This window comes from Chamaea fasciata, unplaced genomic scaffold (assembly GCF_029207755.1).
Source record: "Chamaea fasciata isolate MVZ Bird 193981 ecotype frontalis unplaced genomic scaffold, bChaFas1.0.hap1 SCAF_6, whole genome shotgun sequence".
NCBI classification, from domain to species: domain Eukaryota; kingdom Metazoa; phylum Chordata; class Aves; order Passeriformes; family Sylviidae; genus Chamaea; species Chamaea fasciata.
Genome location: NW_027094091.1, coordinates 35,662,853 through 35,689,162, shown reverse-complemented (window position 1 = coordinate 35,689,162; position 26,310 = coordinate 35,662,853). Strand labels below are relative to the sequence as shown.

General features: G+C 36.5%; 1 protein-coding gene across 3 annotated transcripts; it reads right to left on the bottom strand.

The window, feature by feature from the left end:
- HPGD (15-hydroxyprostaglandin dehydrogenase) lies at nucleotides 1–25,693 on the bottom strand. Of its 3 annotated transcripts, XM_066185952.1 has the most exons (7): nucleotides 25,502–25,693; nucleotides 25,219–25,342; nucleotides 21,151–21,257; nucleotides 10,268–10,364; nucleotides 4,165–4,241; nucleotides 2,067–2,230; nucleotides 1–991 (listed from the first exon to the last, which is right to left on the bottom strand). In XM_066185952.1, the coding sequence occupies exons 1-7, from the start codon at nucleotides 25,592–25,594 to the stop codon at nucleotides 853–855; spliced, it is 801 nt and encodes a 266-aa protein (XP_066042049.1). In that variant the 5' UTR covers nucleotides 25,595–25,693; the 3' UTR covers nucleotides 1–852. The 3 variants fall into 3 exon arrangements, with proteins under 3 accessions (XP_066042049.1, XP_066042050.1, XP_066042051.1); XM_066185953.1 differs by lacking the exons at nucleotides 21,151–21,257; nucleotides 25,219–25,342; nucleotides 25,502–25,693 and adding an exon at nucleotides 19,146–19,255; XM_066185954.1 differs by lacking the exons at nucleotides 21,151–21,257; nucleotides 25,219–25,342; nucleotides 25,502–25,693 and adding an exon at nucleotides 11,188–11,317.
- Nucleotides 25,694–26,310: the final 617 nt, after the last annotated feature.

Below are 26,310 nucleotides of genomic sequence, written 5' to 3'. Positions count from 1 at the left end.
TTCAGGAGGTAGGAAGGTCAATTTTTATTTTCACTGCTGCTATATGACATGCTACATCTGAGAATATGTACTGTGAAAACAAAAGGCACATATTTAAACATGATAAAAACCAGATTATTCAGGATTGAATTGAGATTTTACTCAATGAAGGCAAGTAATTAAAGGTTTAGAAAATAAGATTTAATAGACAAGCAGACATTTCAATCAATGCCAAAATATTCATCCTTGTATATACAGAGTGAGAAAATTAACATATATATATATATATATAAAAGCAAACAAAAATATTTCTGAAATATTTTACAAATATCTAAAATCCAAGATGTTAGAAATCTGTACTTATATGATATATAGCATATTAAGTTGCACATATTTAACATTTCATAAGAGAAAGTTAATTCTTAACTCTTTATGGCTACGTTTGTGATCTAGATTCCTGAACTGAATTCCTGGTCTGAAGAATTCCAGATGTAAATAAGTAGGCCCAACAGTGAAAAGAATTGTAACAAAATAAGTCAGATCAAGTAAACTATGCTTGGAGTAAGTAGATCAGAACCACCAAAAGGACAAAAAAGTGGCTCCTACTACTAAATAATAATAATAAAAATACTTCAGAGCACTGTGTTTATTCTTCTACATAAATGCTGTTACTAGTGCTTATAGAATCAGAATAGGGTGGTAGCATCTTCCCACAAAAGATTTCCTCAGCTATCTCTTTGTTATTAGGATGCAAATGTTTGAACACTATCAGTGATCTAGAAAGAACACGAATATTTTTTCCCCCAAAATTACCCTTTTCAAAATTTTTTTCTATTTAAGGAAAGCTAAAAGTAATTAGCACAAAACAACTGTTTATCTCTTTGATGATCTGAAAGGTGTTTGGCCATATTCCTGAAAATGAATTCCTTGGGATGCTGTGATCTTCATAACTTCTCCATTTAGAGTATCATCTTCAATTATTGTTATCAATCCCTCAGCAATTATTGATGGGCTGAAAACAAAAGTTATTTCAGAGTCATGAACTTGTAAAAAGGACAAGAAACTCAATGTAAATCTATATATCTAAAAATTAAAAAAAATGGCATTTGAACAAATTTATTTTGTGGAAAAGCAGAGGTGGTATGAGTGTTTCAGGTGAGATATGTATTCTCCTCAATCATACATCATACATCAGGACATACATCTAAAGTGGCTACTTTACAAATCATCATTTGTTTGCTCTAGTTTCTGATGAATGACTGTGGATATCCAGCTGCCACTGGGCTTCCTATCAAAGTTTTCTCTGTCAGGGAAACGGACAGAAGTAATCCTTAAACAATCCTCTGCAGCTCTTTGCTGTTGATTTATCCTGCTTCTGTAGCAGAGCTGACACACAAATTGGCATAAAGGACAATTTCACATGCAGTTTGCAGTGGTCAGTAGGTGCAAAATATTTTACATGAAGAAAAGTATGGCTGAAAGAACAGAGTCATACAATTTCCTTTGGGCAGAAGCATCTTGGAAGTGAATTATCAGAAGCTAAGAAAGTGTTAAAAAATATCACTTTATGCTTGTCATGTTCTCATAGTCTGCCCAAGCAGTCTGCTTTTGGCCTTTGTTGGCAAGACTGTAATGGGCCAGGTAACTCTTAGATCTGATTCACAGTGGATCCATTGCTATTGTGCTCTTAAACTACTTTTGTCAGTCCTTGGTCTAATTTCTATCTTGGTTCACTTGAAAATTTTGTGAAAATTCAGTACAAATTATATACCCTTATCTCACAACAGGTTTGATTAAACAAATTCATGAGGGAATACCAAAGGCTATTAAAAACTAAAATCACTATATTTACCTTGCTAATTTGATTTGGACTTTGCTGGGAAATGGGAATGCATAAAGGGATATATCACTGTGCAGATAGTGCTCTCAAAATAGACTCAGATATGTGCCATTTTTTCTTTCTATACAGAGAATGCATTTGATAGTCTTTTATCTGAGGCAGCATTTCCCTCTTAATTTTGCTGAAAGTGTGTCTTTGTTCTTCATCAACTAAGTGCAAAAAACACACTGTATCTGACTTGACTTACTCCATCACGCCATAGAACTGCATCATATTTTTTATCTCATCCTTATATGAATAGTATTGTCCCATATTCTCCTCTTTATCAATGGACTGAAGAATTGGTGTGTTGACAAATCCTGGACAAATTGTGTTGAGTCTCACACCGTAGTTTTCCATATTAGCAGCTAACTAGAAAAGAAAAAGGGGTAGGCATTTGTCATCAATATTTTAAGACAGTATTGTGTAAGCAAATTTTCAAAGAATGAGATTTACCACAAAGTACTTTTCAGCCTTGCTAAGTAAGGATATTTTGTTACTACTGATTGTTTTGACAACTAAGTTTGAAGCACATTTTCTCTAGTAATCGAACTAGATTACTAGAAAAAACCCCAATTTTCTTTGGTTAGGAGAACAATTCTACAAGAAATCAGAATTCTTTCCATGGAGCTGTTTCTTTCTAATATTTTTTTTTTTTAGTGCTCTTTAGCATGTCATAACAATATTCTAGGGTGATGATATAATTCTTCTAAGAAAAAACAAGAAAAACTTCTCCCAAATGTATGCTTACAATCTTATAGGAGCCTTTTTTATTAAAAGAAAACCCTGAAATAAATAAAATTATGTTTAAGATACTGTATTAAGATACCTTTCTCACATCAACAGAAATACAACATGTTCCCTATCCTTACAACTGTAATGCTAAACCTTTCTATTTGCTCTGATGTCCCTGCCAAGGTATGAATCTATCACTGAGCATCTCCACTGGACAAGTCCCTGCAAACTGATTTTTTTTTCAGGAAGCAGATCAGGAACATGATGAAAGGAAGAAGCACAAGCTGTTCTGGGAGAGGGAGGACCCCTTATTTGTGATCCTACCAAAGCGTGCATGTAGCAAGGAAGTCTGATCAACATCCAGGTAGGCGTCAAATACTGGATGAAATTTCTTAGCAATAGCACGGAACTGATGAACTATACACGGCATATGCAAGAATAACTGTAAATGTTAAACACTGTGTTCTGTTTATTTTAATATTTAATGGACTCCTTTCAGGTATTATGTAAGTCACATGTCATTTTCATGGCATGGCAGCCTGCCCTTTTGTCTGGGGAGACAAGAAACAGAAGTCCTAGATGTAAGGTATCAGACCTGCCCAACATCAGGCTGTACTGCCTTTCCTGGTAAATACTGTAGTTCACTATGTTTATTATTCTTTTTTTCCTCTGAATTCTTCATTCCTTAAAGACAGAATTTCCTCTAATTTACTTTTGCACTTAGATGGTGATATTTTTATTTCTAATGAGAAAACAAAACCAGAAAACTAGGTGCCATGTTCTTGATGTGTATAATATGATATATGCAACACTTAGCCACACTATTCTCTTCATGTTAATCTGAAAAAGGAGTTATTTGTGTGGGGATGGGGGCATAAAATATGAATAGAGTGTAATTAGTGTAATTAAACTGACAGTATAATTGCAGGTGTTTAATTCTGGAAACCAGACTGGAAATCTTATGAGAGTAGATAATCTTTAAGATTAATCTATTAAAGTGTAATTGTATTTTCTCCCTCCAAGATGTTTTATTACACTGCTTGTTCAATTAAACTAGAAAGTTTTGGAATTATAATATGGTCATCTTACATGCTCCATCCTGAATGATGTAATTTTTCATTTTCAGAGTATTAAGAGTCGGTAAGAATAAATAATGATGTGTTCAAGTCACTTTTGTACACTTCAGTGCCTATTTATCATTAAAAAAGTCATTGATCTGACTTAGAAATTAGGAAAACAAAATGTTAAATAACTGGGACAGGGTTCTGAAAAAAATATTTTTAGAACCTGGATTAAAATTTGGCTTTTGGACTCCTCCCACTGTCCTTAAATTACTCTGCAACATCTTTCTTCCATGTTCTCCAAACCTTGAATCGGTCATAAACACACAGATGACGTACTTATTCAATCTTTGGATTCCCTTTGTGAAAGGAGGGAACCTCCACTGCTTCACACACTTGATTTTCTTTCATAAAATTAGTTCCAGTTGTGTGGCTATAGAGGAGGAACATGAAAAACTTAAGCATGTTCCCAAGGGGCTGCTGACACCCTTTTAGAAAATGCATACTTACTGCTATGGACCGTGTGAATCCAATTACACCATGCTTTGTAGCACAGTACACAGGCTGGAATGCAGCAGGCATGAGTCCTTTAAAATAAAAAGGTAGCTGAATGAAGATGTCGAACATACCTAATTTATGATTACCTTAAACACATGTATAGGTCTATAATGTAAAACAATATGTGAGATAGATGTAACAAAATGGATTAGCAGAAGTTTGTAAATTACATTTTGTAATCTGGGATAGGCTAAGAAAAAATAAGATGAATAAAAATGTGCAGGCAAAAGAAGAGTAAAAAAAAGCACAGCTTTTAAAAGGAAAAGTATCTATGACATATGACTTAAAATAGAGGATACAATCTGGAAGAAAACACTCAAGAATGAGAATTTTGAGGCATCTATGAATCACTAAGGTATTTAAAGTATATTAAGGTGCAAAGTATTTTAGATAGGCTTTGATATCGAGTGTATGAACTGGACACCTGCAATCATTTTCAGTGTGTTCAGAAAGAAGTGTGGGAATAGAAGAAGCAAAATAAAAACTTTCTGCTAACATTGTAAACCTTTATAGTCTGAGTGGGACAGCACAAAATTTTTATTTATAGTATAGAAAGAAGAGAGAACAGAGGTTTTGAAAGAAAACTAAGAAGTTAATTCTTGTAAGACTGAGTTGATGGCAAAAAGCTAGTCAAGAAGAAATGACAGACCATGAGTTCATATTCATTTCTGCCAATTTTGCCAACGATTTCTACTATAGAAAGAAAGCTGAACTAGACCAAATAGATGCTGCAGTTCCACCTGAAATTAAAGCCCTTATGATAGCAAACTTCAGCCTGTCTGAAAGCTAGAGGATAAAACGTTTTCCTCAAAGTGCTATTGTAAAACTGGATAGTAATTTTAATGCCTTAATGTTTGATTCTAATGGAAGTAATCCCAATTAAAAAAAAAAATTTTTTTAAGCTTTCATACTTCAGACCTTAAGGTGATACATTCAAGAAGGGCTGTGACTTACCCCAGTGGAGATGAAGAATTCACTATCCAGGACTAAGACTGGATTTGCCAGAAAAAATATATATGCAGACTTGCATGGGCTCTTTGCTCTGGAATCTGTTTTGTCTGAAGGAAAGAACTTTCTAAGACAGCACAAAGCTCTAATTACCAACCTGAGAGCTTCAAGGTTTTATCTTGATTTAAATGCTATCTTGGTGATCCTGTGAGTGCAGCACTGTTCAATACTGGGAAATAGAGAACTTGACCTATTGTCTGGTTGTTCTTTTAAAATTGTATTTATTTGCTTTGCTTAGATGAATGTGTTATGCTTCTGCTTAAGAACTCACTTTATGAAATGGCTTTTGTACCATCTCCTCTGAGTTGCGATCACAACAAATGCATAACATTCTTCTCTTTGTTGACTTTTGATGATCACCATTCTTTACATTTTTGGAAACATTGCAGTATTGGCACATTAGAAATAATGCAATATTATTAAAAAAAAAAACCAAAACCAAAAAAAACACCAACAAACCCTCAAGTACTTTTACATGCTTTAAATAAGGGAAATTCTAATTAGGCTTCAACTAACAGAAATAAAACCAACAACATCTACTGGGAAACACAGAAGAAGAATTTAGAAGTAATTTTATTTTTATTTTTTAACCACAGTAAGAAAAATTACCTTTTACTTGAGAGGGAAGAGAAACAAAGTCAAGAAATAAACAAAGGAAGGGCACAGCTCACAATAATGAGGTGGAATAAGGTTCAAAGACTTACTTAAATACCAAAGACAGCAGGAATAACTAGGCAGGAAGAGAGGAACAAATAGCTTTTTTTTTTTTTTGAAAACCAGTTCTTTCCTAATTGAAATTTTTATTTTTGCTGAAGTGGAGAACCAAGAAAAAAATCATCTCACTTCTGGATAAAGCATCTAAGACTAGTCCTAGCATTCCTCACATAAAACAGTAACAGTCCTGTCTCACTCTTGTTCCTGAGTCCAGAACTCAGAACCACAATGTGGGCTTTACAGCTCTAAGCCACTTCCCTGCCCTGGGAAGAGCAGGGCCTCTGTTAGTGGTGTGTCCCAGGGACTCTTCTAGCAAGTAGTTTATGCTGAGCCACTGTGTCATATTGCTCTGCCTGCATATTTATTCAACCAGTGGGCAGAGATGAGTTCATAACATATAAGTTAGGGCATTCCTTTGTTAGAAAATCTGGATTCTATTTGCTACTGCCATAAATATTAAATTACCTCATGCAAAGCAGAATGGCAGTGAAACAGACTAGAGACCATTATGCACAAAATAATGGGGGAAGAAGAGGAGGGTGTTCAAATCGATGGTGATGGGTCAGCATACTTCTGGAAAGTGATACATTTGGGTTTTAATCTCTCTTAGATGGGGGAGGACTGCTATGTCTAAATTTTTCTCTCTCTAGATGTTGCTGCATGGTGAATTGCAAATGACTTTGTGATGACTCAAGATGTGCTTTAGTTTACCAAAACCAGCTCAAGCAGACCTACAGTAATTCTGTGCTCCAATGTTAACTGCTCTGTTTTATTTTTCTCAGTTCCTGGCAGGCTGAGAGAGACAGTCCTTGCCCTTGCTTATACTCCACTCTCCTTGCTGGTATCAAGATCACACTACCATTGTAGACATGGTGTCAGGTGTCTCACTACAACTCCTTATTTATCATGGTCAATAGTTGCAATAACCACATCTTGAAAAATTAGTACTGGAGGAGGAGAATTCTATCAACAAGTTTGATTTGTATGAGTAGACTTTGCTGAAACCAGTATTTCCTTTCATTCCACTTTAATGGAACAAAGAACTTTGATAAAAACAGAACTAAGCATTTTTCCCCAGTTACGCTCTCCCACTGAACATGTTACCCTCAGAGATTTGAGTAAGTTCCTTTCTTTGAGTAAGATTTATTAGTTTTAAGCTGGACTTTGGCCATTCAAATTTTCTCTCTGCATTTCCCCATGATATTGAAGTCTTCTTGAGTGCCAAAATGAAGATGAAACAGAAATCCTAGCAAAAATTCTAAGCAGTGCCATTTCTACGTTTTTTTAATGGTGAACTGAAGTCTAAGGGAATAGCTTTTAATTTTTTTTACCTCATTCTGGCAGATTCTGCTGAGCATTTTCCTTTTCACAAAGGGACAGACCGATGCTCTGTAATAAGGCTGAACTGAAGGCCCCAGTTGTACAGCCATTGACATTTCTGCTCCCTGTATCACTGTGATACAGCCCTTGCTTGGTGACGTAACCATAAATTTAGTTTTGTTCTTGTAATACATATAGGATCTGGTTCTAAAAACACTTGTTTGCAGTGACAGGCACTTAAAGTATTTCTTGTGGCTGAAGCTTTCCATAAAGAGAAGTCAAATCAGCTGTTTGCAGAATCTGAATGCTTTGAGTGCAATCAAATCACTGATATGCCTGTGCAGCAGAAAGGTATCCAGATTCACTACACATTGAACAGCCTCTCAAAAAAGTAGCCTGATACTATGCTAAAAAAATTTAACATTTTTAAGCCCTCTGTGAATACTTCTACTTTTTTTTGTCTGCTAAAATACAGACAGATACAAATTCAGTTTCACAGAAAACCCTCTTAAAAACATGAAAGCCATCAAAACAAAAGTTTGTGCCTATACCTGAATTCCTTTTGCCCTTTTACCCTTTGCAAAAAGGGCATGGGTACCAGCCACCACAAGGTAAAAGACCATGTTAAGTTTAATAATTTAAACAGCCTCTGGAGTTAAATTTAGCTTTTTATGTGCTCTCTCTTGCTTTGTAACTATTCCATTAAATGCAATTAAAAGTACCATGTATAGCTTACTACAGAAGAAATTTTATAACATTTTATTCCTTGAATTTGAAAATTAAGTCTATTCCAATGCAAAAACCTACAGTCATTGAGATTGTTTTTTATGGAGCCAAATTTGAAGTTAAACACATTTCCCATTGTCTCAGTTTAGTGGAATTACTTCTTCTTGATATGAATGCAAATCAAATAAAATTAAATTTTGTAGTTTTGAGACATAGTAGAGTGCTTGCTGCACATGCTCACATATTTCTCTCCCTCTTTTAAGTCCTGTCTGGGGTCAAGACTAAAGAAAAGAAGACTCACTACTTGATACAGAGGCTCTGGCTTTGATCCAGCTGAATTAACACTTTTAAGCATCCACCTCATGGAAATAATTTCGGTAGTACAATGGGTGTTTGGAAATGTAACACTGTAACACTTGATTCTGTCCCTAGTCCAAATCATTGGCAAAATTCCCATGGTGATGTACTGGTAGCCAATGAATGTGCAAAGGAAATACTATTGAATTTTACATAAGCACTGTGTACAACTCCTCTTGTTGCTCAGAAAGACGTGGGAAGATTTGCTGTCTGTATCTTAGAGAGAACTTGGACAGCAGGGATCAAAACCACTCAGAAGTTTAATGATCAACAGAAGCCAGCTCTAAGAAAACACTTGAAGGGGATGTTCACCAAGCCAATGGAAGTTCGTCTTTCATAAATGGAATAAACTTCAGGATTTAGACCTTCAGACTGGACAGGAGAATTAGAATCACTAAGCACAAACAGTAGAAAAAAAATAAGCAATAAAAAAATTACTATATGTTAGCTTCTGAACTGTGCTTTTCCTTATGACCTTGGAAAAAAATTGTTAAACACAAGCCATGTAAAACCAAACAAAGCAAAGAAACTGTTGTTTGTCTTAAAAAACAGAACAGCCAAACTTTTAGCTCTTAAAAACAAAATAATTTTGTGCTCCTTTGAGACCAGTTAGAAAAGTAATCAAACCACTTTCTACCCCTACCATTTCTTAAGCATTGCCTTGGGCATCGGTGTTTCTGTGAAATTGTTTAATCTTTTACTTGTGTTGATGACCCCTTGCACCGCAACAGCAGTTTTGTTCAGGTTAACTTGGACCCAACACAATGTCCATTTCAGCCTATAGAGATAAAACTTACTGGTGCCAGTAGGCAGTGTGTCAGGCAGTATGACAAAAGCTGACTTAAAGGTACATGGAGTCTTTTAATAAGACCCCTTTGCCCTTTTGACTTATGTGCATGTATTAAGTCAGATCCTCAAGATCCATATCATTATGTCAGTAAGGTGAACTGGAATTTTTATCACAAAAGCTAAGGTTTATAGGAGAACTGAAAACTACTCAGAACATGCACATCTATGCACAATCAGTTAACTATAGTCCGTGGTATCTTAACTGACTTTTCATTGTTAAAACACATAGGAATATACTGGAATGAAATGACTAGAATTTGGTAATCTGCATATACAAAAAAACGCGCTCTCACAATCTGAGTGTCAGGTAGCATATGTATTATTTTTCACAGACAGTCTGACAATAGAAAGAGAGAACAACCTCTCCAAACAAAAAAGAGAGAATGCAAGTATTTCCCCACAAAATTTTTGAGGAGGGTTGTCAAGTGATGTCATTCTCCATGTACAGTTTCCTCCTTAGCTCTGCTTTTTTTCTGGGAGCCCAGTCACTGAAACATTGAGTATATCTACAGGAAATGGCACAGAATTCTGCTTCACAATGGGGCAGTACTATGCCCAACTGATGTAGGATCCATAGAATTCTATTTTTATACCAATAAATTGAAATACAGTTATAGCATAGATAAGTAGAGAGTAAAGAAAAAGTTTGCTTCAGCTTGGTGAAATATGAGTGTTAATTTTATGACTTCTTAAGTACAGGTAGATCACATCTAAAAGGACTTGGAACACAGAGTGGCTATGTGACAATCTTTGTTAATAAAGTAGGTATAGTCTAGTCCTAGATACTCCTACATTTGTGTTTCTCTGGAATTGAATGGAGGAATTTACATCAGGCTCAAGATTTTAAATACAAGATTGATAGGTTAGGAAAATTACTTGGTTTTTTTCTACTGAATTGTGTTTAAAAAAGCAAATGAAATTTGTGGTTGTTTGATATTCCTTCTGTTGTTACGACAAAAACCAGTTCAAAATATTTCTAAACAGGGAAGGGACATAAAAGGAAGAAAAAGCAAGACTGATCAGTATGATTCATTTACGAAGAAAACCCAGCAGAAATGGTTTATGCAGAAAATTTTCTCACCTGCCAAGGATGAGATATTAATGATTACTCCTCCATTGCCTCCATTTCCTTTTCTCATGTATTCCAGGCCAAGGTAGGTTCCTCTGATCACAGATGTCTGGTATAGAGGAGAGGGAATTATTGAAGATGCTCAAAGATTATTTGAAACCATTCAGAATATTTTACTGAATTACTTATGTCATTCAAAATATCTATTGTGCTTCTACAAACTGAAATTTGCTTTTATTGTGGTGCTTAGAACCTGCATTACTTTACCAGTGATCTTCTACTTTGAACTTTATAAGCACAGAGACAATCCGCAGTATTGCAACTCAGTAACTTCAGAAGCACAATTGCAATAGGTAGAAGTCATAGCAGTTTACTTCTATTAATAAGATATAAATAAAAAAACTAAAATATTGAAATGAGAAATAAAAGCTGTGAAGGAAATGAAATAAAGAGTAAGTAAATTTAAAGATGAAACACACACTTTATCTAAAAATATAAGTGGCAGATGAACAGATCTAAATCCCATCATTTTTGTTGAGACAGCCTGTTCTGTATTATTCAAAATGAATTGACTATCTGAAGATAATATTAACACTCAAAACTGCATTAGGCTCAATTCAAAGGAAATTCACACCTTTTAGGATTAAGTACCATGACATATGGTCCCAGAATATTAAAAATGTGTATTATTTTCTGATTAACGTTACAGGAGTTTTACCATTCCTCTCAAATGAAAGTTAGCCCACATAGGCAAATATAGAGAAGGTAAAAAAGGAATTTTAAGAGATGTGAGACATTGCTAGTATAATATTAGCTGTGATTTTTCCAAATATTTTTCTTTTTTCTTTTAAGATAGGAAATTTTTTTTGAGGAAAAAAAATTTCTGAGACCTGTATCATCTTGATTCCTTAAAATCTGTTTTTGAGCCCTACCGCAGTCAGAAATTCTGGTGAGATTCCTTTCACTGAGCTTCAGACTTCTAAACTGAGATATCCAAAGACAGACCAAGCCTTGGGTTACCTTGGGTGAATCATGAGAGACAGTTTCTCCCAGAAAGTCACTCTACCTGAGAGTAAAACAAATAGTGAGAAAAGGGTAGCAGACAAGGCTCCCAGTGGAAGATATTAACTCTAGAGAAATGTTCCAGTATTACTGCATTAGTGATGAGTTCCATAACTATTTACCTTTCTTTTTTAGTTCTCTCTGAAATTGTTTCATGTTTGCTTTACGATTTCTATTTAAAATCGACAAATGCGTTGAGACACACTTTCAGCCTTTTGGAAATATTATTTCAGCTCTTAAATGAGAACTTTATTTGTACTTTATGACTGTTTAGTGGTATTTATTGAACCAAATAAATTAAGATGTCCAAAAGATGAAGTGTGCATGATTATTTCACTATTTTTGACCAGAGAAGGTCTGCAGAAAAACTGAGACAGAAATTTCCCACATAAAAAAACACAGTGAAAAATCTGTGTTTGCCTAAAACCTAATGGATAGTCATGAGAGAAAACTGGGGAAAAAAGAAAAGCTTTTAAAATCAGAATGTTAATTATTTTTCTGCCACTATCTAAATTCCCAAAGCAAAACTGGAAACATCCTGAGATGGGTATTACATTTAATTTTCTTTAGTTGATATTTTTAGACATGCACGTTGAAAATATAAAGTAGTACTTCTAATTCAACTTCAGTTATCCTTCATGCTTTTTGGTTTTAACAGGAATCAGATTTGGAAGCGTGCATGTGCTACTTTATTAATATCACTGCTTCATTTTACAAGTAACATGAGGCTGCCCATTGACAGAGATAAAACAACCTGAGACCTCATTACCAAGTTTGCTTTGGAATCTTGACAATGAATCAGCTTTTCTCATTTTCTATAGTTTCAGCACTTAATGAGATATTTTTATAATAGTATATTTTCAGAATATCTATTTCCTGTAACAGTGTAAAACCCCACAAAATATGACTATTTCAAAATTCTGAAATAATACTTTTCATCTTTCTTAAAGAAAAAATTCCCATGAGTAGATTTCTTTTTCTTTCCTGGAAAGTCTTGTTTAAGCTAACATCTTTTTAAAAAACATTTTGATTAATTTAAAAAGGATGCTGTTAATTGTATGTTTTATCAGAAATTTTCTAAATAATTGTCTTCAGTGTCTTGACACATACCAAGCTAAATCAGATTTTTCTTGCATGGCCTGGAAAGCAACAGAACAACTATAAAGGTTAATCTGTTGTTGTTTAATGTTGATTTTCACATATAGGTTTGGTTTATTAAAACCAAGATTGTTAATGCCTGGTTGCGTTGCAAAAATGTATACTTATTCTGAACATAAACTTACTGGCTCCTCAACTAAAATTTGGTCTGGACTTAAGTGTGGAATGTGTTTTTTAATGTGCATATATTATGATAGGCTGCACAGAAGATAGTTTAGAAAGAAAGGGGTTAATGCTGTCTTTGGAGAGCAGGTGCAGGTCTTGTCATGCCCTGGAGCAGTGGCTCAGCTTGATGAGCAGAAAAAGAGAATTCCACTTAGGATGATTAGAGAAAATAAATCAGTTGAAGAAGGAAGTATTTTGGGACTCCTTGAAGGCTTTTCTATTCCTTCTAATTCAGACATAATAGAGCTAGATTAGTTCTTGGCCAAACCAAAAGTATAAAACAAGTAAAAAGTGGGTAGCTTGGATGTCCAATCAAAATTACTGTATTGTTCTTCTTCGCCCTCTGGAATCCATTAACTTAGTATTTCATCATGTGGCTGGAGGTAAAATACATAAAGGTATTGTGAGAGGTGGTCTTCAGGATAAATGCAGGCTTCCATTCAGATATTGCCCCTTACACCTGCTATAGCCTTCTAATCCTTACCTGTGATCCTCACAAAAATCCTCACTGAGTGTGGCTGATCTTGGATGAAATAGCTGTTAATGATGTTTGGCCAGGTAAAATAAAGAATTATTCTGCAGGTATACTCTGAACCACATACCCAGGGTGAGAAGAACCTGTATGCACTCTCAGAAGATGGCACTTTTCATCTAAAGTCTTGTGTGTTGGATTTCTCATTCTCTTCAAAGAATCCACGTCTCTCCAATCCTCTCAAAATTTATGTGTTTTCTGAACCCAGGTTTCTGGTTTTAGGTTATGATGAAAATGTCTGTAATTTCCTTTCAATTAAATGAAAGAAACTAAATGTTTTTTTCAGACTGTGCACTTCCCCAGTTGTACTTTTAAGGCTAATAATTTAATCCCATGTTCTTAACCAACAATAATTTGTAGATCATCTATTTACAAAAATAGGGAAAGTTAAACTTAAAAGTACCTAATTTAAAAAATTGTTTGACTCAGCTTAAGATGGAAATATTCTGGGAGACTTTGTACAAGAAAGCATTTTAGAGCTGAATTTTTTATGATTCCTTTGTTTACAACTGCATTTGGCTGAAGGTTCATAAATATGTGAAAAAAAAAAGGAGTATCCAAATAGTCAGCTTTGTAACTAAATGTAGGTAAATCAAAAATTGGTTAAGCCAAAAACCTGACTCTTACCTTTTTGTTTTTTTTGATCCTGGCTATAGAAAACTAGTATCCTTGAAGTCATAAAATAATCTGAATTACTGTCCTTCTAGATGTTGAGAAACGTGTATCTCAGTAACAGTGCTGGTTATTTTCTTACCAAAATACAGCGTTTTACTACAGCACATAATGAAGATGGCCCATTAAAGTGTACTGGAGGTCTGAATATGCTTTCAAGAGAGGTAATTTTACTGTTCAACTGCCAGCAGAAAATTTAGGATTCTTTCAAATAAAGCTATAGTGGTGAGTGTGGGAACATCTCCTAGCATTAGGTTACATAAATTAAAGATTTAAACTAGAGGAGATCAAACATGCTGAAGTATCATACAGTAATAAACCCAGAATGGTATCTGATAGCATGATAAACAATGCGAAATAATTGTGCAAATAATCAAAATATTTGCAGTTGCTTTTGAGAATCACATATCAGTAATCAGTACCTTATTTAATGATTACATAAATGGCAATTAATTACATGTCAAAATCAGAAATAAAACAAAATCTTTGATTCTTCACATCTGTGTTCTTTGACTTTACAGCTTTAATTCAATCATTCTAAAAGAAATCATATATTGAAACTCTGATTCTAATTAGACTCAGAGTCTTCATTAGAGCACTAATTAATTCTTTCTATTTTTAGGAACCAATGTCAGCCAATGTGTACAATGTTCTTGTGTTCCAACATTATACCTGTAAGTCAGCTTTCATACTTTGTGTTTCATTTTAGATTTTCCTACAAAACAAAACAAAACAAAACAAAACAAAACAAAACAAAACAAAACAAAACAAAACAAAACAAAACAAAACAAAACAAAACAAAAGTGTTCCTTTGGTGATGGTGCCCAGGGCATCATTAATCATCATCCTTTTGAAGTGACAACTGCTTTGAAAGTAACTTAGTACAAGGTGCTTCTTTTCTAGTGTTTCAGGGCAGGTGTTCCAACTGACAGTTTCTCACACCTACTTAAAAAGGTTTCCGTTTACCAGCTCTTGTCTCATACATCTGGCACTTCATGCTGAGAAAACACATCAGCATCTTCAGTGCTGAAGATAAGCACTATATTGCTATCAAGGCAATGTGGTAACATGAATTCCTTTGAGAAAACAAAATAATAATCAGTACTAGCATTTTATGTAGGTTCCTGAACTAAGACACTTCAGTGCTAGGTATACTGAACAAAAATGAAAGAGCCACTAACTTGTGGTTTCATAAATCAGGATAGCACAGAGCTGGAATTTGACCCAAAATCATTTGCATTTCATACAGTGATGTTGTAAATCACTGACTATCTATAAGGAATCATCCAAAAGTACTCTGTGAACATCTGTGTAAGATGAACTTCAAAATTCTGAAAGTAAAAAGTGCTGCTTGTGATATCCATGGAAAATTTTAGCATTTTGCTGTTGGACAGGAAGGTGGGACTAATTTTTTTTTAATGTAGATTTTTTAGGATGTAGACAAGTTGGAGCAAGCATGCAAGTTCCTTGGCATTCCTATGTATAGGTTAGTTTGATTGCTATATGAAATGAAATTTCAAGCTCTTGAGTACGAATTTCCAACTCAAACTGTGAAAAACAAGAAGTCTAGAGAGAGAGAGGCAGAAAGGAGAAAGGAATATATAGCAGGATTTAATAATTTGCTACAGTCAATAGCTTTTTTACAAGGTGGGAATGAAACACTATGCTTCAATTTTTTATGGTGCAGATTTCTTTACTTCCCTCCCCCCTTTAATACATCTCCACATTTCTGAAGGACATAGGAACAGTATTCCATTTTGATAGCTGGTCTTACGTTCTTAGTTCAAAACCTCTGCTTTTCATTATACTTCAACACTGGTTACTGTAAACATACATTAAAGCCATAAGCTAAAAAATTCATTGACTTATTGTGCTACTAAGGTAAGTCATTGTGTCCTTCCTGGTACAATATAAACAGCAAAAATAATTATACCTATAGGCATCTTTATGTACTTTAGAGAATTGATCCTCGTGCTATTAATTTCAAGGTAAGTGTCACTTCTCATTTTTTTGGCCACATCTCTCCCTACACACTTAGTCCTCTGACATCAAATTATGCTGAAGAATAGGCAAGTAAGCCACTGAGTTAGCTACTAGTTGTCAGTAAACCAGTCACTTATGCCACTTCATCTACTACTGATAGCACTGGTTTTTTTGGTTTGTTTCTCTGTTGCTGGCACTGAGAAATGGTGCTTGCCTTTGTCTCTATTGCAGAACCTAGCGGTTATTTCCAGCTACTGAATCCAGCTATGTGTCCAGGTTACATTACTTTGGGATGAAAGTTCAGTCCTTCTCATTTCTCCTGGTATGCTGGGAAAAGCCAGCAAGGTGTACAGACCAGAAGAGAGTTGCAACATACTTCCTTTTATGGCTCACACAGTGGAAGACTCTTGTGATGATCATCAAGTCTTTGTCACAAAAATAAATTCAAGTAATCACTTCTGATGTTTGCTTAGCTACCTTTCTGGTTTCTGCTGAAACATTAATTTGGCTTCTGAGAAATAGGTCTTTACTGATAAGCAGACATTGATTTTGCAAGGTTTGCTAGTTGCTGGAACATGTATTTCACCATGAGTTATATTGAAGGGAGTCACACATAAATATACAGTGGTGCATTATCTTCTCTGTAGTTCCAATCTAAGTATTTTGCAGGGACAAACCATGATGTTGGCAGACTTCATTTCAGTAAAGGACCTTTCTAAATTCATGGAAATTTTTACTTAAATAAATTGTGAAAATTCATGAAAAATGTAAAAACTTGGAATTGCTGCATATTTCTACATTTTGCCTAGTAATGAAGAAAAAGACTCTCATGCACCTGAAGAAACTTTATGTGTGCATTTGAATTCTACTTACTTCTGGACAACACTTAAATAATTGAATTCCATTTGACTGGAGTGTTTTGATGTGCCCAGGCTCTGGCCTGCAATGTAAAGTTTTTCCAGAATGTGTTAAAAATGGCAAAATTACACATAAACAGGAGAACAGGAGATAGATAAGATTTTGCTTTCAAATTTTTTCATAATTTCATTTGGGGAATTATTTAAATATATATACAATTTTTTTGTCATACTAAAACAATAAGGTAGTCAAAATGCCACATAAAGTACTTCTAAACTTTTGATTCTGGTAATATTTAAAATGTAATCATAGGTGATACGAGTACTGCTACATTTAACTGTATACTGCAACCTATGTCAGTTTTCAGAAACCTCTGACATAAATATAAAAAGAGACCCTGCGTATAATCTGGCAGATTGTCTTTAGTATAAAATGTGCTGAGTGCATTTGTAATGACAAAAACCCCTGTAATTATAGTGGCAGTCTAATTACAGTGGTTCCAGAAGGCCACACCAACATAAGATAAAATTATTGAAGCATCTTGGAACACCCAATAGTGTTTAAATAACATACATGTTCAAGGCTTGTAAAGATGTGGGCCCTTTTCTTGCTTTAGGGATTTGAAGAAAAAAAGAGTCAGACGATAAAATTTCTAGATCCCTTAGGCAAAAATTTTTATGAATGCAATAAAGACCGTCATGCTGGAGGACTGTAGGTAGGATCCTTAATAAGAATTTATGTGTCAAACACTCTTGTGCTATTCTGTGCATGAACATGTGTATGTGACATACTGGTGAAACTACACTCGTAAAAACTCTTTAAAATTAAATTCTTGTATCATTTCCAAGTTCATTTCTTTATGTGCCCTAATAACAACAGTGTACTCCTGTATGAGTATCACCAGTTGAAGCTGCTGTTGATCAAGCTGATATCAATCAAGTGAACACCGTGAGATTTGGAGTTTTGAAGTGAGGAATAGATGACATTACTAGAATATTTAAGTTCAAAAAAATAGACATATTCATAAAGTAATGAAAAGATGGCTGTTTAGTACAAAATGTAGCAAAATGGTGGAAAGCACTGCAATAGAAATATCATTTTAGTAGTCAGTACTCCTTCCTACACCCACTCCCCAGCTTTATCAAGTTGTCTTTTCTTGCTTTCAGGAAACTAATGGACACCAGTAGGACTTGTGTTTTACTCCCTTTTCCTTCCAAATTAAGTGCCCCTTTTCGAACCTTCTTCATGCTTTCTCAAGCAGTACTATCAGAGAACTTCATTACACTCCTTTAAAAACGTTCCTGAAGACCAACCGGTTCTGTGAACTGTTTTAACCATAAAGAACACACCCCAGATGTGTTTGTCCTGATTTATCTTGCTCTGTACTGCCCTACTTTTGTACTTTGTACTTTAAACTGGGGCAGGGAATATTTGTTATATCAATATATAAATGATATCACTAAGAATATGACTGGCATGTAGAGGGTTTTTTTTCCCCTTTTAAAATAAAATATATTTGCATAATGTGTACGACATCGTGTGGCAGATATTTCTGTTCTTAGGAATAAAACAAAGAATACTTAAACTATCCTACAAGAGGGAAATTGAGACATTTTAAAAGAATGTATTTCATATATATTTTGCTCCTTTCTACAAAAAAACAGAAAAATATTTTATAGAATCAACCTATAGAAGATATTACATGCATCAGCTCTTTTTCTTCTGTTATAATTAAAAAAAGAAACAAGTACAAAGTGTTATATTTTAATTTACAAAAATTACAGTAACTAGAGAGAAATGTTTATGGAGTCAAGCTAGTTAGTTGACTTGGAGTTGGACAGGGAAAGAATAATCAAACCAGTAAGTGAGTAGAGATCTTTGGATCTTAGAGCAGCTTTGATTTAACCCACACAACTGTACTTCTACTCCGTTTGATTGTTCTAGATGTTCTTCCAGTCACCACCATGCATTAATGAAATTTTTCAACATTCTGTGTATTAGGTCATTAGGACATTTATGGTGAACTTACATATACATCAATGTATAAACTTTATAATATTCCCTTAAAAAAATAGGGGACTAACTGGATAGTTAAGCACGTAGGTTTCTAAGATTTGGACTTCAGATTTTCTGCTGCTTGAGACCACTTACGGTCTGCTTCTGCTCAATTACTTGTAATATGAAAAAAAACAAATAGAATCATGGAATTGTTTAGATTGGAAAAGACCTTTAAAATCATCAAATCCAACTGTTAGCCCAGCACTGCCAAGTCCACCACTAAACCATGACCCTAAGCACCATCTAAAGCCTTTTAAATACCTCCAGGGATGGTGACTCAGCCACTTTTCTGGGCAGTCTGTTTCAGTGCTTGACAACCCTTTTGGAGAAGACATCTCTCCTCATATCCAATCTAAACATCACCCAGCCCTTCTGACCATTTTCTCTTGTCCTATCACTTACCTGGAAGAGGAGGCTCAAACTCAACATGGGATTTGATGCACAGCCTCACCAATGCTGAGTACAGAGAGACAATCACTGCGCTGCTTCCACTGGCCACACTATTGCTGACACAGGCCAGGATGCCATTGGCCTTCCTGACCACCAGGCACAGCTGGCTCATGTTCCGCTGCTGTTGACCAGCATCCCCAGGTCCTTTTCCAATGGGCACCTTTTCAGCCACTCTGCCCCATGCCTGTAGTGATGGATGGGGTTGTTGTGACCAAAGTGCAGGACTCAGCACTTCACCTTACTGAAGCTCAGACAATCGGCCTTGGCCCATCAATCCAGCCTGCTCAGATCTACAGAGCCTTTACAGAGCCTTCTGACCCCCCAGAAGATCAACCCCCCACCCAATGGGGTGTCTTCTGCAAGATAGGAGGAGGAGGTTCTCACCATCTTCTGTTTGAAGCTCTTGGCATCAAAAAACTATTAAGACATCACTGTAAGCTAGGATATTTACCTAGACAGCAAGTATCACAGTCAAACATATTTGTCACATGGACTTCAGTATTTCCAGTAATGACTAATTATCTTTGCTTGCAAATCTGACAGGTGGATGGCTGCCTACATTAACTTAAATCCTGTGTTAAAACCAGGCACAAAAGTAAAGAGAAATAAGCCATCTAGAACACAGTCTTCTTTTACATTCAAGGGATCTGTACTAAGAGATATAGATGTTGCCTGTCACTGAAGATGAAAAACTACTGTTACTTCACAATACGAAGTTTCCTAATGTTTAATTTTTCAGAACATTTTAGAAATGAAATAAAGAGGAAGAAATATATGTACATAAATCTTGAAGAATATGTAAGCAATAGATGAAAATAATCAAGAGAAAGGCCCTATGAAACTTGAAATTCTTTTTTTTCCAAATACCTATTATCACATTAATTTTTCTGTAATCTGTCTCATTTACAGCTCATGTTACTTGTCCTGGACTTATTCTGTTAGGTTTTTTTTTTTTTTTTTTTTTTGAGGCATTAGGATTCAAAGATGGGTACCTTTAACCTTATATTTTTTGACAGAAATACATCTAATTTTCATATTCTGAGCTTTCTTGTTGCATGGCAAATTTTAAAGGAGAAAACTCCACATTTTACTCTTCAAAGCTTCCTTTTGCTACTTTCTTTGCAGTAAGATCATGGGGTGACTTGTTGAATCACCAGTGAATTAGGACTTCACAGATGTTAGACTACAAGCTGAATTTCATCAACCTAGAAATTTCATTAATGCTGGAAGGGTCATTCCTTGAAGTTTAGATGTCGTAGAGCTGTACTTGAAATCAAAAACTTTTCAGCTGAGAAGCAGACATTGTGGTTTCATTTGATGACATACCAGATAATATCAAAGAAGTGGTAGCAGTTTGTTTGAAAATTAATTTTTCAAGCTTGTTGAATGTACTGGATTTTAGCAAATAAGTGCCCTTAAGTAGTGCACTCCTACCAGTGATTATGGGGAAGTGGCCTATATAAAAAACTCAGTTTTTATGCTGGTTATGCTGATTTTATGCTGGCATGGTTGGTGAGGAAAGTGTGGAGGTCTTGGCTGAAAAAATTTACTTGTAGTATCAACAAATGGCAACTCTAATGCAGGCCAGCTGAGCCTCATAAGTAACTAAAATGTTCTAAAACATTCATATAAACAAACTGGCCTACTGTAGATGCAGCTCTCCTGCCTTGGGCAGTCAATTCTTACATCTATTTGGGAATTAATTGAATTTTCTGGAAAGAGAACGTTGTCTGGTGATAGATAATCCGAGCACCTCTACACAGTGCTGTGTCTTGAATAGACAATTTTAGGGACCCACTGCACACTCAGTTATGTGCCGATTGTTTCAACAGCTGTATTTACCAATCCAATAATTAATGTGCTGCCATCTGGCAAAATCTATAGAAGCTGCAGGCTGTTAACTGTATTCCAACATTAAATACTGAAATATAGACATGTGAAAGGAGATAATGCTTACCAAGTTAGTTTGTATAGTGCTTTCCCAGTCCTTCTCATTATTCACTCCAGCATTATTAACCAAAATATCCAGCCTTCCAAAATGTTCAATTACTTTTTTGAAAGCACCTATAGTAAGATCCAAGAGTGACATTTCTTAGAACTTTGGAAAGTAAGATATAAAAATACAATGCATACACAAAAATGACTGGTTTATTAGTCTACCATAACATCTTCATTATTTTCTTAAACATCAGTGAGCAACATGCAATTAAATACTTTATCTAACATGCACCAACATTAGATATATTTAGGGAAAGTAGAATGATTAAGATAACATAGTTGCCTTTTCATTCAGCTTGACAATGTCTGGTAACAGGAGCTAATGTAAGTTCTTAGCACTTACATGTTTTGCATTAGATAGGATGTTTGGCACCCCAGTTATGTAAATTATGCATTTATAGCTTGATTTGTATCAGTTTGATATAGCTAGTAAAGTCAAGATTTGATTTTATATATTTTCAATGAAAAACAAAAGCTTCAGGGGTTCAGAAAAAATTTCTTCATTCAATCCAAATTTAGCCGGAGTACACAGTTTTTGTTTAATGAATAACTGATATGAATATTTCAACTACAAATAACTAATGACAATTCTTGTTTAGATGTATCTCTTTATGGATAAGTTGTTATATATCCTACTTGTCAGGTAATTTTAATAATGTGTTTCTCAAATTCAATTCTTCTTTTTTTCTGAGGATAAAAATAGTGGCCTGCCTTCCAAAGAATTTCAAAATAAGAACTGGGAAACTTCCACGATGACATTGTCTTTTCCCAGGTGACAGAGTTTGAACTGAGATAAAAGATGTATGTAGAAAAACATGATGATGTCATAATGAGGAGCAAACTCCTCAAGCCTTGCTCTGCTTTGACAAGATGGATGAGACGACTTCCAGATGTTCATTCCAGACTAAGATGTTCCAGGACTGAGGACATTATCTGACATGTATATATAGCTTGCTTGTTTTCCCCTCCAAGCATTGTTCCTCATCACTAAATATTTACTACTATATAAACCAAGACACCACCTCCCTGTATAGTTTTAAAAAACTTTGTTTGGTGTTTGACTCAAAATCCACCATTATTTGAGGCACACCAAAATTACGCTTGACAGACCCTAATGAAATTACTTCACTGAAAGGTGATCACAGGAGCATCTTCCTTCTCTGATCTTTAGGGCTTGGCTCTTCATGTCAATCAGGGGCATAGAATCAGCTTTCAGACACCTGCCTTTTTCTGCAGCACTTGCAGGAATTTACAAAGCTTTTCCTGCACCAAACTGTTCTTTGCCTCAATGCTTCACGTCTATCATTGTCACCATCTTGTGATCAAAACAGCTGATGAGACAGGTTTTATTTGTCCAGCTGCCTTTATTTTATAGATTTATTACAGATTTTTCTAATATTCTTATTCTATACTAGAATATTGCAATATCAATAGATCTGGTTTGGCCTACCTTTTTTTTGTTTCTTATGTTTGTTGCCAATTCATTCTCTGATTTCTCAACTCTTCAGTCATTTATCTTTCCAATTCTGTATCAGCAAGGGCAAATGAAAATCTTTGGCTTTATTAGAAGCAGAAGTGAATATTTAACCTATTTCCAATGACTAAGAAAAATACAATTTTGGTCTTTACTTAGCTTCCAAATTTTGGAAACTGGCTAATTCCCTTTTAGGCCTTCTCTAAATAACATCTTTCTTAAGAAGATTCTAATTCTTAATAGAATCTTCAAAAACCACCATGGATAATAGTAATTTTGCCAATGATTTTTTAAATTAAATTTGGACAGACTTGACTAACAGTAATTTTCTGTTTTACATATTGAGTGAAGACTAAATGTTTTTGCATATCTGTCTTTGGAATATATCTGGTAAAAGTTTATCTGCCTACAGTAATCCCATCAATTACATATCCACAAAAAGAAGAATCATATTGTAAATTCTTAGGGAAGTTGTCATCTACACATTAGTAGAAGCTGATTTATTCTTCCCTCTTCAAACATAGATTAATTCCCTGTGTTTGCATTGCACACTAATTTGTGCTTATGGAACCATAAAAAATTAAAAGAAGATGATAGTGTGAAATATTGAGTGGGGAAGGAAAAATTAAGAGAAGGATCCATTTTAAAGGAAAGACAAGAAAAACAATGCAAAGTCAGCACAAAAAACTGCTATATGTGAGCTTCCTGTATGTCCCTGGAGGGCAAAAGTAAGTACAGTGATATTTTAGAAGTGGGATGAGATATGAGCTTTTTGTGGCAGATTGGGTGAAAGAACCACCAGAGAAAAAAGTACAGGCAAGACCTGAAAGTAGATTAGGCAGATGATTTCTTGCCCATAAAACTCCTGTACTTAGGAATACTAGTTCTATTATTGGGACTTCCTACTGGAAAGGCTAAAGTTCAAAAAGAGAGGAACTTCATTCACACACATGACCTTTTACATAAAGTCAGGACTTGATTAACCCCATAAGACCTTTAAACCCCAAATGTGAAATTAGTCTAAATTTGTTGAGCTGTAGTTTACAATTGCAAGTGAAAAAATATTAAAATAAAGCAGTTAAAACCAAAAAACCAACACCAAAACCAGCTCAGAATCCCCAAAGGATTGTGAGACATGATTTCAAATTTATGGTAAGTCACCTGCAGCAGGATTTATGGTAAGTCACCTGCAGCAGGATTATGGTAAGTCACCTGCAGCAATGATCGGAGAGGAGCTAGCAGCAGCAACTGCCTGTTCTTGCTCTTTTTCTTTGCAAGAACCAGTTCCAATTTTACTCTGATTGCTTTTTCCCTGACTTGGTTCCAAAAACTCCCTTGCTGACCTGTCCTACTCACTCCAGCTCCTGGTTCACACCCTGTTGGTGCTGCACTTGCCTGGCACTAAAGAGAGGAGGAGTTGTGGGAGACAAGACACACTGAGGTAACACCCGTGCAGCAACACATGTTATTCCTACCCCTAGGATGCTTTTTCTTTCTCCTTACTCTTCTCACTTGGAGAAAAAGTCAATAATAAACCTAGCTGATAAAAACTTTGCTGATTAAAACAGATCCCAGATTAAAAGTCCAGCATCTTTTCTTACAAACAGGCAATGTAAAGCTATAGAATTAGAAATAATCATGCCAGCTCAGAACAGTAGACAGTACTGCCGAATTCTGGAATAGCAGGAATGTTTTCTGAAAGAGGAATGGCTATGCTCAATGATCACTGTCGAGAAAGTGACCAGTGAACTGTAATGAACGAAAACAGATCAAAACTAATCACATCTAGCATGGCAGAAATGAGTCTGGGGAAAGGGCACTGACAAAAGAGATGTCAAAATCTGAATTACTACCTATGAATGTACCATTTAATAATGAAACTTTGATTAAGTGATGCGCCTGTTATATGTTATATGATACTCCGTAGGGAACACTTGTTTATCCACTAAGTGAAAACAGAAATGCAAATCGTTCATGAGGGAAGCTGCTTTAATTCCACGCATCTGCAAAATGTGTGTGAAGTGCTGTCACCCTATAGTTAACCTCACGATCAAGTAGCCACTTTTTGCCAGTTCTGCTTTCAGCAATGGCAACACACAACGAAAGTAAGCGTGCTGTATGGAAAGAGCACTGTAACCCAGCACAGAATTTATTACTCCTGTGACGAGGGAATGCAGCTTGGAATCTGTACTGAAACCTCATAAAAAGCAAGTATGAGCTTTAAAGTTTATATATATTACTCATAAAATAGCAATTATCTTCCGCAGAGGCTTTCATGCAAAAATATCACACACAACACTCAATGGAAATGACTTTGGCTTTCCTTTCCGATGTGCCAAAGAACAAAGTGAAATCGTGGTAGTAATGCCGGTAGCAATATTTCACATCTGCAGGTTCAGGAACAAATCGTTTCTGAGTCAGTGCCAGAAGCGATCGGGAGCAGGCTGTGCTGCAGAACCCTCGGCTGAGCGCTTACCGCCGCTGCAGCCCGGGCGCGCTCCGCTCGCCGCGCCTTCCGCGGGCGCGCAGCGCTCAGCGCTCCCTCCCTCCTACCTTTCAGCTGCTCCCGGTCCGTCACGTCGCACTGGATGAACAGCGTCCTCTGCGCTTCGAACTGCTCGTCCAGGGCCGCCTTGCTCTCCTCTCCGGCCTCGGAGTTGCGGTCCAGCAGGGCTACCTAAGCGGGGAGGGAGGAAGGAAAATGAGTGGCTGGCGGGCGGACAGACGGACAGGTCCCCCGCCGAGCAGAGCCCCGGGGGCTGCCACCACCCCCGCCCGCGGATGCCGGCTGGAGGCAGAGGGGAGGGAAAGGGAGGACGCGCTTGCCGGGGCTTACCTTGGCGCCCTTGCCCAGCAGCGCCTGGACGAAAGCCCGGCCGATGCCTTGCGCCCCGCCGGTGACCAGAGCCACCTTCCCATTGACGTGCATGGCTGCCGCGCTCCTGCCGCCCGCTCCGCGCCCGCCGAGCCGGAGCAACCCAGCACGGTGTCACCTGCCCGGTTTCCTTTCTCCCTCCTTCGTGCCCTCCCTCCTGCCCTCCCTCCTTCCCTCCTCCTCCTGCTGCCGCCGCTGCAGCAGCTCATTCCCCCCCCCGCTCCCCACTTGTGTGACCCAGAGCCTCCCGGAGCTGCCTGGGCGGGGGGAAGCAGGGGCGGAGCGGGTCATTAAATCGTCCTCTCGAGCGTCTGAATGAACCCTGGAGTGCAAGAGCGAGAGGGAAGACCAGCTTCATCCCCTCTTTCCACCCCCAGCCTTTCCGGAGGGACAGGCTCGCGGCGTCCCCCGGAGAAAGGTCCCGGGGCAGCTACAGCTCCGCTGAGTGGAGAAGGGAATTTGGGTGTTGCGTGTGTGTGTAAATCGCGTGAGAATCTGCTACAAGCTTTGATAAGGGCTGTTGGCAGCTCTTGAGCCTGTGTGAGTTTTGGTTGGCCCAAGCTGCATGAGGAGCAGGGTGAGGACAGCCTCCAAAAAAACATACATCGGCCACTTTTTCTCACTTCAAAACAACCCCACCACCCTTCTCCTTCTCATTACCCTAGTAAGCAGAATCTATTTGCATGAAAAAGCAACCATTCAATATTAAAGATATTAGACATATCAAGATAAGTGCTTTTGTGAAATTTTCAGGTCTGTGGTTAGTGTAG

Excerpts from the sequence above, each read along its gene's own strand:
- HPGD (XM_066185952.1), bottom strand. The coding sequence starts at position 25,594 with ATGCACGTCAATGGGAAGGTGGCTCTGGTCACCGGCGGGGCGCAAGGC. Across the intron at positions 21,258-25,218 it reads GGACCGGGAGCAGCTGAAAG|GTGCTTTCAAAAAAGTAATT; the intron begins GTAGGAGGGAGG and ends ATCTTACTATAG. Across the intron at positions 992-2,066 it reads CAGTTCTATGGCGTGATGGA|CCCATCAATAATTGCTGAGG; the intron begins GTAAGTCAAGTC and ends TTTTGTTTTCAG.